Source organism: Toxotes jaculatrix, chromosome 3 (assembly GCF_017976425.1).
Source record: "Toxotes jaculatrix isolate fToxJac2 chromosome 3, fToxJac2.pri, whole genome shotgun sequence".
In the NCBI taxonomy this organism is placed as follows: Eukaryota; Metazoa; Chordata; class Actinopteri; family Toxotidae; genus Toxotes; species Toxotes jaculatrix.
This window is the reverse complement of record NC_054396.1, coordinates 9,530,454-9,546,085: the sequence shown is the minus strand read 5'-3', so window position 1 is coordinate 9,546,085 and position 15,632 is coordinate 9,530,454. Positions and strand designations below refer to the sequence as shown.

Sequence of the window (15,632 nt, the reverse complement as noted above, 5' to 3'; positions counted from 1 at the left end):
GGGCATTATCAGTGGGCATGAACATGTGTACCAGATTTCATAGCAATCCTTTCAATAGTTTTTAAGACATTTTGGACATTACCATCCCAAGAGCCATGAATGATCAAAAATATATATAAAAAACAGGTCTGACCTGTTCATGGAACATAATTTTAAACTCTGGATGAAAATCAGTTTTAAAAAACGTATCATTGTTTGAATAAGTCTAGATATTCTTGAAAATCTGTGAAAAGCTAAAACAGTGAGCTGAAGTCCTGTTGCAGATGCATAACATCGCACACATTTGATTTTATCTTGTTAGTTGCAGGAACTAAGTGTTGGTAATTGTAGTGCTGGACAAAATTTGGTCAGTCTGGTCAATGTTGCCATTGACTGTAAACATTATGATAATTCATAGTCACCAGAGGATTCCCAATGTTTCTGGTCACCTCTTAACTTTTATTCTGTCTTGTCAGGCCAAAACCTCAACCTGTATACAGGACACAAGAAATCAAATGCAAGAACTGCCATGAAAATCACAACTAATTTGTGCTCTCCAGAGTATGAACCCCTTCCATTAACACTCTGCACCATCTTCTGACCTAAATGTCAGCTTTGCACACAGGGTATCTCATAATCAAACTGCCACGATGCCGTGATTTTAAACACATTCATCCTCCCTGAGGGGATAAATGGCTTGATTTCCACCACACTGTGGCCTTTTCTCTTGTGCCACTTGTAGGACAAACTTTATGGTTTTATGATTTATGAAGTAGTGAGGTGGCAAAATCTCCATTATGCTTTTTGTTCTGTCTTAGTCCTTTGTATCATGAGGTTCAATTAACTGCTAGTCATGTTTCACACATTTAGACTGGTTATGATTTACTTCAGTACCTGAGCTGCTGATTCAGAGCATCCTTTTGATCTAATAATAGACCTATGTCTGTGTAATTTCATTCTCTCTTTCTAAACGAACAGTTATGTTTCTTTGGTAGCACAAGAATTTTAATGATACGTAGTACACTGCACATTTATAGTATACTGTCCATGCTCCACTGAAAGAACTTCTTCCTAACCTCCAGGGGTCTGTCTTTGCTCCTGTACTCACCACATGTCAAACAGAGCATGCACACGCCACCGTAAACTTGTCCATGTGTTGTGAGTATTTGTTGTTTCAGCAGTGACACACTCAAGGGCAAAGTGAAGGGAATAACCCACTTTTCTGGCCTAGATACCAGGGCCTATATGAAACGTCCTCTGCAGAATTTCCTCGCTTTTGGTCTCACCTTGACGCTGATTAGCAACAATGTGACCGCCACTGACAAGGCCTCTAATATGTGTGCTCGCATGTCTAGTATTAACCCTTGTGTTATGTGCTCTCTCAGCAGCAGCCACTCACAGCCTGTCTGTTGAGCGCAGCCTTCTTTGGTGCCCTGGGGTCATCTTTCCTTTACGGCTACAACCTCTCTGTGGTCAACGCTCCCGCTCTGGTGAGTCAAACTATTAGGTTGAATGTAAGCTGCCTTGCAGGGAACTACCATCGATTTCTCATATTTCGCCATCGGTTAGCACTACTAGAAATCAATAAACACTCATTCAGACGGTGCTTCAGAACTGGGCTTTAATAAATCTACGCTTGAATGAATGAGACTTTAGGTCAGATAGATACTCAGTCGTCTCCTATATTGAATTGATTGTCCAAAATGCAAACATTGAATCGCAGTTGGAGACGCTGTCCTTTGCCATTGACTGTTCTTTTATTTGTCATTTAAGTACTGGACGCAGGGTTTTAGGGCAAATAAATCTTCTGTTTGCTTGTTCCAGTTCTATTAAAAACACAGGAAAAAAGGACTAACCAGGCAGACGGATCAGACAGAACTGTTTAGATTCTGTAATTGGATATAACTAAATAAATATAACACTTTTTTGTTCAAGAATACTTTCATCCCACATGCATTCAAAAGCAGAAAGGAACGTTGATCTCCAAAGTTGCATCACAATCACTTTTTGTGCAAATACTTTAGCTGTTCTTCTTTTTTCTTCTGCGATCTCATTTTCAGTCTCACATGGAGGTAAATGTAATTAAAGTGAATATGTGTTTACTGGGTGGACCTTGTTAGTACAGGGCTGCCTGTCAGATAAAAGAAAAGAAAGACATCAGCAGAAAGACAGTTACATGTATTTAGCATTGCTTGGACCAGACTGTACATTTACACAGTCAGCTGATCATCTCTGACTGGTGAAACTGAAATGACAATTTTCAATAGCTTTCATGTACACGTACAGTTGGGTGAGAAACAGCATTTTCAGAGGTCACACATTTCCATCTGGCCCGCTGTTTGTTGCCCTACGGGTCATTTATTTAGTATTCAAACATAAGTCTCAGTTCTGCAGCTGCTGATACAAACGCAGGGAAGGATGTTGGGAAAGCAGAAAGCAGATTTCAGCTTACACTGAAGAAGTATGATGTTCAGATTGATACCGTATCTGGTAAAACGTGTGTGTTATATAAACACAAGCAGTAATGTTTGTTGCATACAAATAATGTAAAAAAGAGTTGAGGGTGCCATAAATGTTCTGATGTCGGAGTAAGTTTTCTGAAAATATTTAAGAACAGTGGGCAATCAATGTTCTATTGTATTTTTGAGGTTCAGTTTCAGTTTAGTTTTTGTCTTGTAGTATTTTTATAGAACATTAGATCTTCATTGCTAAACATGCAACAATCAAGTTAAGTTAGGAAAAAAAAAGCACCTTTAAGGTGCCGTGAGTTTGCTTTTCCTTTCTAGAGTACAGCCCACACTCAGCCTTGAAAAATGATGTCATGCAACATTTTTGATGCAGGAAATAAATAAATATTAATCAGGGCATTCACAAGCTATAACCAGTACACGAGAGTGATGCAACTCACTGTGGTTTGGGAATGAATAAGAACTTCTCCATTCCCAGAGACAGTGCAGTGGAAACAGGAAACACATGCTTTAATTTTTCTGTTTGCCTTCAGTAGAGGTGAATGGGAGTATATCCAGGATGGAAGTGTAACATGACCATGTTAGTTATTGTGTGTTAAGTGTTTGGCTGTGATCGAAACCAGTCTCCATGTACTACACTATTTAGTCCATTATATTTATTATCCACCATTTTGAGCGTTGTGCAACCCTACAGCTGTCAGTATTGATGGAAATTAATGATGAAATCATTCCCAAATCTCAATTTACTGTTCACTGTTGAGTGAGCTTCTGAGTGTCTATCATATGGGGAGTAGTGAACGAGGGAGCGAGGGAGTAAACAACCATAAACACTTACACAAGGCTTCACAAGGACTGTGTGGATGTTGTTTGATCACATTTTATTGACAGTGACTTGGTAACACAAACCAACAAAACCCCGCTCACATCAAACCAGTGAAAACAAGAAATACAGTCCAGTCTCTCATGTGAACCAAGCAGAACTGTTCCGACCTTGGTAGAAACGTTTATGTAGGACCCCATCATTCAAAATAAGAAGCTGACTGAGAAACTGAGCATAAAGGGTGGACGGTGAAAATTGTCCCTGGGCAGACTCAAACTGAGGTCATAGCTAGGTGCTGTGTGTCTTAGACTACTCCTCCAGGAGGTCCCTACATTTTAACCCAGTCTGACTCACACTGGGATAAGAGTGGAATGGGGACAGTACGAAGGTCATGATGTCAAACAGAGACATGATCCCCACAGCGTCTAAACCCTTCAATGACTAGCAAGAGCTTCACAGGACAAAAGTCACCGCACCATTATGTCTCCTAAATGTGACACTGGTTTTACAATTTACTGATTAATGGAGTTATAAATTGGTCAAATGCCACGTTTGAGTTGGTGTCACACTGTATTTGTTGTGTATTCCCACATTAACATCACCTACTGTACTTGTTGTGATGTTGGCTGCTTTCATGTACTGAACCGTTCTTTCACTGGAACTGTGGGAGAACAACGCTGTCATAGAACTGTGCTGTTTAATTAGGCCTTGTGTGTAAAAGTTGAACAAACTTGCACTATATTAGCCACAACTGCTGATGTGAATTCCCTGAGAAAGAGGGGGATGAAAGAGAAAGAGAGGAAACCTGGCATCCCTGACCTGTGAGTCTAATTGTAATTATGTGAGCTCCATGATCAGTACGGATTTGATCTAATGCCGTGCTATTCACAGTTTACCGTGTCGAAGAGTAAAGGATCATACATTTTCTCATTACTGCAATGTCCGTCATCTCCAATTTGTCCTCAACCCGTCACCAGCAGCAGGTGAATGACAGAAAAATATAGATTTACAAAAAGATGCTATCTATTAAAATTCTGCCCCTGGTCAGAATCACAAATAGCCTATGGATCACCAGCCCCTCAGTGCCTCTGCTATATCCCGCTTTTCTACAGGATCCTTTCTTGTATTTCCTGTTTTATTTTCAAATCACTGACCTTATGAGTTCACTGCTTTTTTACTTCCTACCTCTATGTTTTTCCCTCCAGTTTTCTTTGTCATCTGTTGCTCTTCAGTTAATTAGTCTTCAGAGTATTTATAGCCTTGTCTTCCCCGTTTTCAGCTGCCAGAACGTTATGTTGCTTCCCGTCTTGGTTCCGTGTTTCTGCCAGCTTTACTTGTGTTGTCGTCTTTTGCCTGTTAATTGGATTTTGGATTTCTGCCTGTGCTTTACTGCACTTGCTTGCCTATTTGGGCCGCTTCTCTGGTTTTGACCCTCGCCTGCCTCACCATCCTGTAAGCCTTTGTTCCACTTGTTTAATTAATCACCATACTCCATTAACTCTGCCTCTGGCGTCTGCTTTTGGATCCTTCTTGCACCAGCTGTGACGGCCTTTTATTATTTCTGAAAAGGGGCCAATGATCAGCTCTTAACCTTCTATGGCTTGAAGTTTTACATTTGGGGTTGGAAATTCACCACATATACTGAGAGCTTGGGTGTCCCTGATAGTATATCCATCATGACATTTGACCTCCGAATCTGATTTGAGGATCCTTGAGGATTTCTTTACATAGTCGTGCACATGCACATTTTTTTGTACAAAGCTATTTCAATTTAAACACCTTCAAAAGTGATAAGTAATAAAGTAAAGAGGCTGTGTGTGTAGTCCAAGAAGGTAGCTTTTTGCCTGAGGGAAAAACCATGGCACAGGAACAACACAATTTCTGTTCTGTAGCAGTGCCCAAGAGGTTCAGGGTATTACTGTGTGTAAACACTGTATGTGAATGACCTCCTTGGTGTCCCCTAAATTTCTCAGTAACAACCTACTTACAGAATGGGCAGCTAATGCTTCGCAAAGATGTAATTGCTCAAATTGCCCAGTGCCTTAATAACCAAGGCAGAGTCTGTTGGGTTTTTAATAAAGGTCTCAGGCCTGCACATTCTGATTGGCTTGAATTTTTCACAGGAGGCTTAATTAGACTGTAGAATTAGTTGGTATCGTTTGGTCTTAAAGGGTTGACTCTTGCACTGCATCATCCACCTCATAGCTTCTTCTCAAATAGTCTATTTGACATAGATGGATCATGTCAAATTCCATGCCATCAACCATAAAATATTATAAATAGATCATAATAAATAATAATATAATAAATATTCCATCAACACTCTCCTGAAGCTCCGATGGCAAAAATGTTCAGCATGCAGTGCATCCTTTAAATGGTCGAGCTAAGTCTTGTTTGCACAGAATAAATGACTGATCTACAGCCAGGGAATTGCTAGTTATTGCTCATTAATTCAGTAACTCCTGTCAAAGTCCCCTCTACTGTGCTTCTGCCAATGAAGCTAATTGTCCAGCTCATGTAAGTTGAGCTGTAGTTTGTTATTTATCCTCCTTCATATCTTCTGCTCACCAGCAACACGAGCTGATGATTAGGCTGGAGCTGGCTCCTCTCCACCGCTGCAGGGGGTCCACCACTGCTACTGCTCCTGCTGTTTTGACAAATTTCATGTAATATAAAGCAACAAGTGACTTCCCCCTTTTATGTTTGGTGAATGTAAAGTTCATTAAAGAACTGAGTGCCAGCATTTATTGCAGTGGAAATAACAAAACTTGGAGGAAAACTAAACAGAAGCTATGCTCCATTAATCAAAAGGTTTAATTGACCCCTTTAATAAGCAATCCATGAAAAACACAACAAACACATGGCATTATAAGTCTGTAAACCAACATTCAGTTTCTCCCATTCACAGCACGTGGGCCAATCTGAAAATGTTGTGCTCTGAGTGTCAAAAATTAGTGTAGTGTAACTTTACTAATAAGCAGTCTGCAGAAATTGTCTTTCACTCTCTGGTTTTCTTAACACAGTTGTGTGTCCCTGTGATAACAGCCACTAAAGATAAGTTAAATGGTTCCAGTGATTTCTGCACAGAGCTGCTGTAGCGTTTATCTGATCCCTGGTCAGCTGAACCACTGAATGATCTGTGTGGGTGAGGGAGTGGTGTGAGTTTGAGCCCCTGAAGACAATAACATTTCTGTTTCGTGTGTTTGTGTTGGGTTATGGATGGTTAGACGTCATGTCACTATGAGAAACAATTCATTTTATGTGTTTTTCTTCAAATAAGGCACAAAGGTCATGTATAAAAACCATGCATGCTTCATGTAATTCACTGTATTTCTTTATATACTCTGTTTTCATATAGGCAGTGTAAATTTTCCATACAAGAATAAGGTCTTGGAAGGGAAGGAAAACACGATTACTGACCTGCTGTATAATCTATGCTACTACAGGTTTCTACAGTGCACATAAGCATGTTTAAACCAATTTCCTGCATAACCTGATTGTGTTTAGAAGAAACGATCCTGGTGGAGGTCAGGAGTGAATATTTGTAGATGTGTGATTTCTTTAGTGCAGGAAGAGAAGAAGAGGAAATTTTAGGTGATCACATTACTAACGGAGCTCGGTCTAAGAGTGGAGTCAGATCCTTGGCAATTATTAATCCGTTCCATGTGATCTGGCTGAGTGAACTGTTGTAGGACTAGGGAGAAGGGTGATGCAAACCCTGTAGAAAACAGTGTAACCTGTGCACCGCTCCCTTCTTTTTTCCCAATAAAAGAATGTGTGGAGGTAACGTTTTAGTCTAATGCCACTCAAAACTTGGCACTCACGGGTATTCTGTGAGGTGCTTACATTGCCAGCCGTATCACTGCTGAGCCACAGCAGACTATAAAAATGACTTGGCTTCCAGTGCCAGCTCTGCTTTTGACACTATCAGGAGAATGACAAAGAAAGGCTCTCCACTGTGCATCAGCCTTTTATCACTAGATTTGCAAGGATACTGTTTTAATTCTCTTTGGTGATATGGTAATTCTCCAGATTTTGATTTTCAGACCCCAGAGCCGCCAGCAAAGATAATACAACATGAGCCTCAGATTCAAAATGCAAGATTAAAAAACAAAACAAAACTACCAGGTCATTTAGTTTTGAATGACACATTCATCCATGATAAGGACACTTCAGTCAAAGCTTGAGTGCTTTGAGACACTTGAGGCCGGTAATTTCAAACACAGTATTCACTGACTCATTGTAGCATGCACTTCAATCAATTCATTTCCTCAATGCAGTCACTCAGTTTGCTTTCTGGGCTTAGCACATCTAGTCTGGAAATTGTGACTGTATGCAGTTAAGTTTATTAAGTCTGCAACACAATTCGATGATCATTTAAATGTTAAAACACCAAAAATTACACTGTGAGCTGTGTACATTTCCACAGGGAGATGGATTACTGTATATCATCAGTACATTAGAACAAGAAAACAGGCACATTTAACTGGTAAATCATGCTCCACTGCTGTACACTTAAATGAGTAAATGTAACGTGTTACCTCAGTTTTTTTATTTTTATATTTACCTTCTTATATTCAAGATGGCAGGTTTTGAGTTTTCAAAGTTTAATGGAAAATATGTTATTTACCTTTTAAAAATATGATAAATTTGAAAGGTCTTTGTCTCCCATGCTTCTCCTGTATTGCAGTACATTAAAGCCTTCTACAATAAAACATGGATTGAGAGGTACGGACAGCCTATTGGAGCAGAGACAGCCACCCTCTTCTGGTCCATCACAGTGTCCATATTTGCTATCGGAGGCCTTCTCGGAGCCCTGTCCGTCTCTGTAATTCTCAAAATAATTGGAAGGTGAGTTGACGTTGACACGTGCTCGTTGACACGTGCTCATGATAATAACATGTATCACTGCAGTATTTCTTTTGGAATTGTCCTGGGCCCATTTTGCAAAAAGGAATGGTGGGTTTCACCCAGACTTTCAGATATAATGAAGCTGGTTCACTTTTACCTGAGGCACATGAATAGTAACCTGTGCTGCTGTGGTGTGTTTTCAGTTCACAAAGTTAGATCAAGATATAGAGGGCCAAAGAACCTGCCTGCTAACTGATCAACTGATTGGAAAAATGGAGTCACCATTCTACAAGGCTAAAGTACTGCACTTGAATTACAGTGATGAGAAATAAAGAGCACAAAGACATATCTACAGACGAGTATAATCACTTTACTTTCCATTAAAGTTAATCAGGATACAGTAAGAAACATTTGTACCAAACAGCAGGAAGCTCGTCGACCAGAAGTTTTCAGCGATGAATGATTTTTATTATTTTGTCAATATTTTATCATTATTTTTCGTCTCTTGATTCTGCAGCAGAAACTATTTTACATTTTAAAATGATCTGGGAGTAAGTTATTTGCGAGTTTTGTTCATCTTGAGATATACGTATGAGTAGCAAATGGAGGTCCAGGGGCCAAATTTGCCCTCATGGTCGGACAAAACTACACTTACATTTACATTTAATTTTAATTTTAATTTGGCAGACACTTTTATCCAAAACAGCTTTCAAGTGAGGGACAACACTAAAGCTTCAGCACAACAGGAGACCCTGGAGTATTAAGTATTAAAAATATTCAGACAAAGTGAAGAAGATCAGATAAAGAAGTTTGTAAAGCAGTGCTAGTCAGACATGCAAAGCCTTGCGGGTGCATACACAGACAGCTGCGGACACCAAGGACATGTAGCTGTTCTTACTATACAACCTTATAGTCCACTTGGAGTCTGCTTAGTGGGGAGAGTGTGTAGTTGGTGCCCTTGTATCGTAGTGCCAAACTACTGGGTAAATGGATGTCCACACAGATCTGCACGTACACCCTCTGATGACAAAATTTATGTCACTTGAACACTAGCAGACCTTCACGTACTGGTGGTACACTGGTGTTAAAGATGTTAGGAGAAGAGGCGTCCTCAGAGAAGATGAGTCTTCAAGAGATTCTTGAAGATGGAGAGGGACGCCCCTGCTCTCAGAACGCTTGGTAGCTCATTCCACCGTTGGGGGAACCACAAACGAGAACACTCTCTTCCTTGGAAACTAGGCTAACTTAGTCTTGTTAAATGGGATGTGCTTTCCTTCCAGTTCTAAAAAGAATCTTTTATGGGAGGCACTGCTCTTTTTCCCTTTTGCTCTTCCACTTTTCGTGGCTCGGTTCAAACACATGGCAAGATTAATCTTCATCCTAGCATATGACATGCTATTTATACATTTTTCATCGCCTGGCGGAATGCACAGTGCTGCCTGTTTTGAAGCTTAGGGGACAATGCTGTTTCTTCTCTTTTTTCTTTGTCAGGCTCTCGGTTCTTACTTTCTTTTATTACCTCCCATACCTTATGCACTTTCTTCTTCCTTTCACTTACAGCCTCTCTAAATCACTGTCTGCGACTATCAACTCACTGCAGGAAGTGTATGAATACACAGTGTGCGTTTAAACTTGCCATTACACGGAAGAGGAAATGGCACAGTGACTTTTCTCAAGGGATTCTATAATTGGGTCTAATACGACAGCCCTACAACACACATACTACAGTGCCTTTGTGAATCATAGCATCAGCTGAGACCGTCAGGCAGGTGTTGATTCAACTATCTGACTGAACATAGTTTTTGAGGCAGCATTCATGGTATTGAATGTGCAAGTAAAGAGGATCATAGACAGGATACTATCAAACGTCCCATACGTTTTTGTAAGTTATTGATTTGAATTTTTCTAAACGGCTTATTTAAATCATTTAATAATTGGTTTCACTGTCCCAGGCCTTTTTAGAAATTAGGCCTTTTTTTTCCTCCTTGTCTCTTGAGGTCTCCTTTGGAGGATCTTTATTCTGGGAGACACATGGGGAACGTGGTCTGCCTGTGGCTTGGTTTAGGTTTAGTTTAGGCTGACATCTGGTGCCTGAACTGAATCTTGTGTAGACTTGCTTAGGAGCAGCTGTGGTCGTATCACTGGCTGAGGCATAGAGGCATCATCGACCATAAGGTGGGCCTGTTCTGGTAACCCTGATTTGGACTGTGTATAGACAGTCATTCTTTTCTGTAAGTGGGCTGAATCACAGTGGCAGATGTGACAGTAACTGGGCCAGACCTGCTATGTGGGCCCATTTTTTTTTTTTTTTAAATCAAAGGTTTTGGTAAAATACCCTGACAACCTATTTTCTCAGTCAGCTTTTCACTATGATTGATGGGATCCCACATGAGCGCACTCTGTTTGTTTATTTGATAGAGAAATGTCTGTATTAATAGTTCAGACAGGTATAAAGAAAGGCAAAGAGGGAGGAATGAGAGAGCCCAATGACAAACTGTGGATGAAACAGATTAGCTGAGTTTTTCTCTGTTAAATTCTTGATAAATAATTCTTAAAGATATGTTTCCTCCCCCCGACTTTAAATTAGATTGATGCTTATTTAGTCATGAATATTTAATGTTGCAGAGAAATACTTCAGATTTAGAACCAATTTTTGAGGGGCTTGAAGGTTTCTCTGATTTACTTGTCACGTATAAATATTCTTTTTGTATTCTAAGTCTTACTCAAATAACCAAAATGTTATGTTTTTCTTTATCATACATGAAATCTGTTTGAAATCATTGCTCTCCAAATTCACTGAAGAGGAAAATTCAAGCAGACCTTGTTTGAGAGACCTTGTACCGCTGTGTGTACTGACATTTTCCCTGTTGTGTGCACTTACAGACACTTGGGCTCAGTTAGTATATTGTTTTCAGTATGTACGAAGAACTACACTTTACTGGTTTTCAAAAAGCTGTGGTGAATGCAGTGTAACAATCAGAACAAGCATAAGTTGTTATTACATGAATGCTTGGTGAGTGAGACAGTTGTTCCTATAAAGAACCAGTTGTAGTGGATGTTGATACTAATCCGGAGCTGTCGAACTGTGGCTTTTATCCCCCACTTACCGCACACAGGAGGTAGCATGTTTTTTACATACAAAGTTACAGTCATCCATACATTGTCTTCATGGACATAAATGTGTGGGGGAGAAAAAGTAATTTGCTTCAGACTGAGGCAGTGGCAGTGGTTTGATAACTTATTCTGCACTGTAAGATCCAGTCTCACAGCCGGTATGATGAGTTTTGTCAGGTTTCAGCCTAGCTGTGTTGAATCACCACCTTCGTGCAAGACTGCAGAGCTGTACGTCCTTCAACCCCCCTGGGACAGACTCCGGCACTGACAATATCACCCCAGTGCTCTGAAATGCTATACGTTCAAAGGAATCTATTATCCACTAATGATGAGGATGTCACTCTTGGAGCAGAGAAAGACTTATGAAGATTTTATTCTGAGTCGTTTGAGAAAATTAAGATGCCCTTAAGATTCACCTTGGATTTCTCAAGTGGCGACCCTCACAATGTTGATTAGGCTGAGTCATATTATTCATTCTCCCTTTATATTCTCTGCTAGACATCTGTGGGCCATCTGCTACTTTTGCACAGTGTCTTGGAAAGGTTGAAATTCAGATGTCAGGGAGAAGAGATGAATATATATTAGCAGATGAGGACACATAGAGCAATCTAAAAGAATAGTGGCCAAGAAGAGTGACCAAGTGATTCATTAAAGATTTGCCAGTGAAGCCAAGGGAATGGGCTTTTTTTTTTTTTTTTTTTTGTAAATTGTGATATCTGAATATTTCAACACTGAAACATTCTTCATATATAGAGATCACATGAAGGTCAAAGTGGTTAAAAAACGCTCTTTGCTTGCCAGTGATATCCCCTCAGTGAATCAGAGTTTTGTTAGATTTACACACGCAAAAGAGAAACAACATTGATCTATCTAACAAAGCAAACAAAGGAGATTATGATGCTGCTGCTGTAGTGTACGTGAGTGGATTTGAAATACTTCAAAAAGTGCTTCCTCAGACAGGGTTCAGTGAAGAAGCCTTCCAATTCAGATCAGACCCGCTCCTCTTGAGACAATCTCGAGTGCGTAGGAGTAGACCTTAGTGTGAGGGGAGATTTGGATCATATATCAAACTGCTGCTAACCACCTCACTGCAGCAGCAACCAAAATCAACTAGAAAACACATTTACCCTCAGTCTTTGACATTAGGTAATAGAACTTTACTCACCAAACACCAGAATTTCCTTAAACTGATTATTCTTATTGGAGCCTCCTAACAATTCTCATGCTCACCGACAAGCTGTTCTTATCATTTTCCATTTCATCTATAGAGAAAAGAATTGGTTTTGGGCTCCACTGCTGAGTCCAATTCTGTGACAATAAATGAATCATATCCATCCCCATATCCTTTCATTGGATGAACTGCAGTTAAAGTTAAAGTTTTTTGTTGGAATCAACTATTAAAAAGAAAGATTTTGATAAACTATATTTGGGTCATGAATGCTTAGTGATCATTTAGGAATTACCTTTTGGAGTAAAGCGATCTTCGTTCAGCAAACATTTAGGCTATTTAGGTCTGTGGAAGTGGTAAGTGAGGTCATAAAGAATTACCTGGTACTGTAAGTTTGTATTCACATTCCAAAAAGCCACTGCGAAGTGTAAATAAGTCAGGCATGAACAGCAGTTTGTTTATGCCTGGCTGTATGCCCTGTGCTTCAAGGGAGTTGAACTTAAACCGATACATTTACTATTAACCTGGCACATTGTTTGCCAGTTGTTATGCATCAGTGCTAGCACCAGCCATGACCAGAGGCTTTTAGGCTGTGACCACATTTCCTGCAACTTGACTGGTTGGCAGACTCAAAAAAAAAAAAAAAAAAAAAAAACAACAACACAAAGTGGCAATTCTAGTTGCTCATGTTCTGATATGAAGAAGTGTGACAGCTTGTTCTGCGAACTTGGTAATCATGGAATTTGTCCCAGTTTCCCTGTGGTATTTACACTTTGTTGGCTGTTTGAGGGCAACATCCTTGTAATAAACTTAGAAATGTTTGATGTTATGAGCGCATGAGGGCTGCCTGGATGCACCATTAGCCGAGGAGAGGAGGCCCAGATTCAGCCTGGCCTTCAGGTTCTATGTGGGAACTATGTTAATAGGCTGCGTCCCTCGGTGTGACGAGGGTGACATTTCACTGTGGTTTAGTTGGTATAATTGCTAAATTTTTTTGCTTTGTGGACTTGTACTGTTCTTCAGAATATCCACTCAGTTAATTCATTTCTTTATCCTCTTGGAGCCATGAATGTCACTCTTGATTATTCTTTTCTATTTAAGCTATTTAAGACCATTCTCACCTCTGCAAGTTTTTCTTCAAAACACTTCATTGAAATACTTCAAAAGTTAGATGAGCCTGCTGTGATTTCTCACAGATAAATCAGTGTATTTATCATGACAAAACTGAATTGATGTGAACCTTTAAACTTTGAAATGGATTAAGATTTATACAAAATTTAGAATCATTTTAACCTGTGCCTGACATAGTTGTTCTCTTTGCGGCTGTAGAAAGGGAACCTTGCTGCTGAATAACAGCTTTGCTGTGATTGCTGCACTGCTGCTGTCCCTGGGGGAGATGGCAAAGTCTTTTGAGATGCTCATCATTGGCCGGTTCATAATCGGGGTGGACTCTGGTAAGATTTTATTTACTCACGGCTTACCAAGCAGTGTCCAAACGTCACTGTGGAGCAAAGTACTACATTGTACCAATATCAATTGTTTTAATCATGTAAATCAAGCACAGACTTTGACAATATATTGGACTATATTCAAAGTTTAATGTAAATCTATACAGTGAAACTTACCTGCATTCAAACATGTGAAAGCTTACCATTGTACTTGCATTACACTGAGTGCCCCATATTAAAGTTGCCAAAACTTGGATATGAAGGTAAATTTTGCTGAGTCATATTTATCATAAAAATTACTTCACCATAAGGTTTTAACAGTCTACACGTTGATCACAGCTAAACAGATCTATCAGCCTCCAAACAGAGAAATACACATGTACCTGGGTTGCTGAAGACCGCCTCAGACAAACACTGTCAACTGTCAACTCATCTGCAGCCTCAAATGAACTTCATTTCTAAAGTGTTTGGTTAAGCTAATCAAAAAAAAAAGAAGAAAAAAACAAGTAACAAATCATGTAGATTTACAGGCTTTTGGCACACCGCCACCTCCAAGGAAAAGAAAAATCTACGGGAGTTGGCAGAGATCAAGGACAGCTTACTACTGGTGATCAGTGCCTTCATCTGTAATCAAGAGGAAGAACAGAACATCAGTGCTCATTCATCCCTGTCGTATGCGTGTTATGTTGCCTACGGACATAAATTTTAGGGTGATCAAACTGCAGTTAAATTGTCAGACATGAGCTTGACTTAGACCTGCTGCTGGCGAAAAAAAATTTAAATGTGCCAGAAAAACAGTTTTTTTTCCCCCAAGTTGATTAGAACCAAGCTCCTGATTATTTGGAGAAATTAGTGATGCCTTAACTTTTGGGCAAGTTTGAGCTCTTAATTCTGAAGTAAACCTCAGTTTTGGTAATAACCCGGCATATTTTTATTCTTGATTCTTGCAATCAGTGACTCTCAGCAATACACTATATATGTTTAACTGGAACAGACTGGAAATACACACGTTCACTGTGCAGCCCGATCCCTTGTTTGCAGTTTCTAAACCACGATATTAGTGCTGACCGTTTCTACTGCACAGGCCATCCATTCAGATATCCATGACGATGCCCTGCAGTTCATGACAGTTTAGTATTTCTTTTATGTTGCTGAAGGTTGAATACCAACAGTGCAGATGTTAGGCTTGTTTTTTTTTCTGTGCTTCAGTTCCTGTATTTGACTGATCTGCAAAGTAGCTAATGCATCATTTGATTTTTTTTTCTCTCTGACAGGTATAGCTCTCAGTGCTCTCCCCATGTACCTGGGAGAAATTTCCCCAAGACATATCAGAGGGTTCATTGGCCAGTTCAACTCCATCCTGATCTGCTTGGGAGTGTTCACAGGACAAGTGCTGGGACTGCCTGAGCTGCTGGGCCAGGTCAGTGCTGTTAAAGATGTCACTCATTTATAGTTTTTTGAGGCGATATTTTGAGGGCTTGAGTTTAGGTTTACAGTTGGTGCCATCTTTTACTGTTACTGAAGTCAGAAAATCCAAATTGGGACAATAAAGTGGAGCCTGAGTGCTGCTAATATGAGGTGAACAATACACAACCACCACAGCAACTTTCATAGTTTTTCCTCCACTCTTTCTGGAGAAGATTTATTGACTTTCTATGTCTGGAGACAGTTTATTGTTTGTTTTCTTTGCTTTGGGGTCCACATTCACCAGTGGTATAAGAACCACAATTTATGGCATTTCTACTTCACCTGCAGCGCTCATGGATGTCATGGATGCTGTCGGT

The 15,632-nt window shown here is 39.8% G+C and overlaps 1 protein-coding gene across 10 annotated transcripts in view; it reads left to right on the top strand.

The window, feature by feature from the left end:
- Positions 1 to 15,632, top strand: part of slc2a9l2 (solute carrier family 2 member 9, like 2) — a 106,841-nt gene that overhangs the window by 10,273 nt on the left and 80,936 nt on the right. For 6 of the 10 annotated variants that reach the window (XM_041033917.1, XM_041033918.1, XM_041033916.1 and 3 more), the window contains exons 3-6: positions 1,365 to 1,469; positions 7,958 to 8,118; positions 13,730 to 13,854; positions 15,123 to 15,268. In XM_041033917.1, coding sequence (XP_040889851.1) covers positions 1,365 to 1,469; positions 7,958 to 8,118; positions 13,730 to 13,854; positions 15,123 to 15,268 — 537 coding nt within the window. The remainder of the gene's footprint in view (positions 1 to 1,364; positions 1,470 to 7,957; positions 8,119 to 13,729; positions 13,855 to 15,122; positions 15,269 to 15,632) is intronic. The other 4 variants (XM_041033924.1, XM_041033923.1, XM_041033921.1 and 1 more) reach the window with 1 other exon arrangement.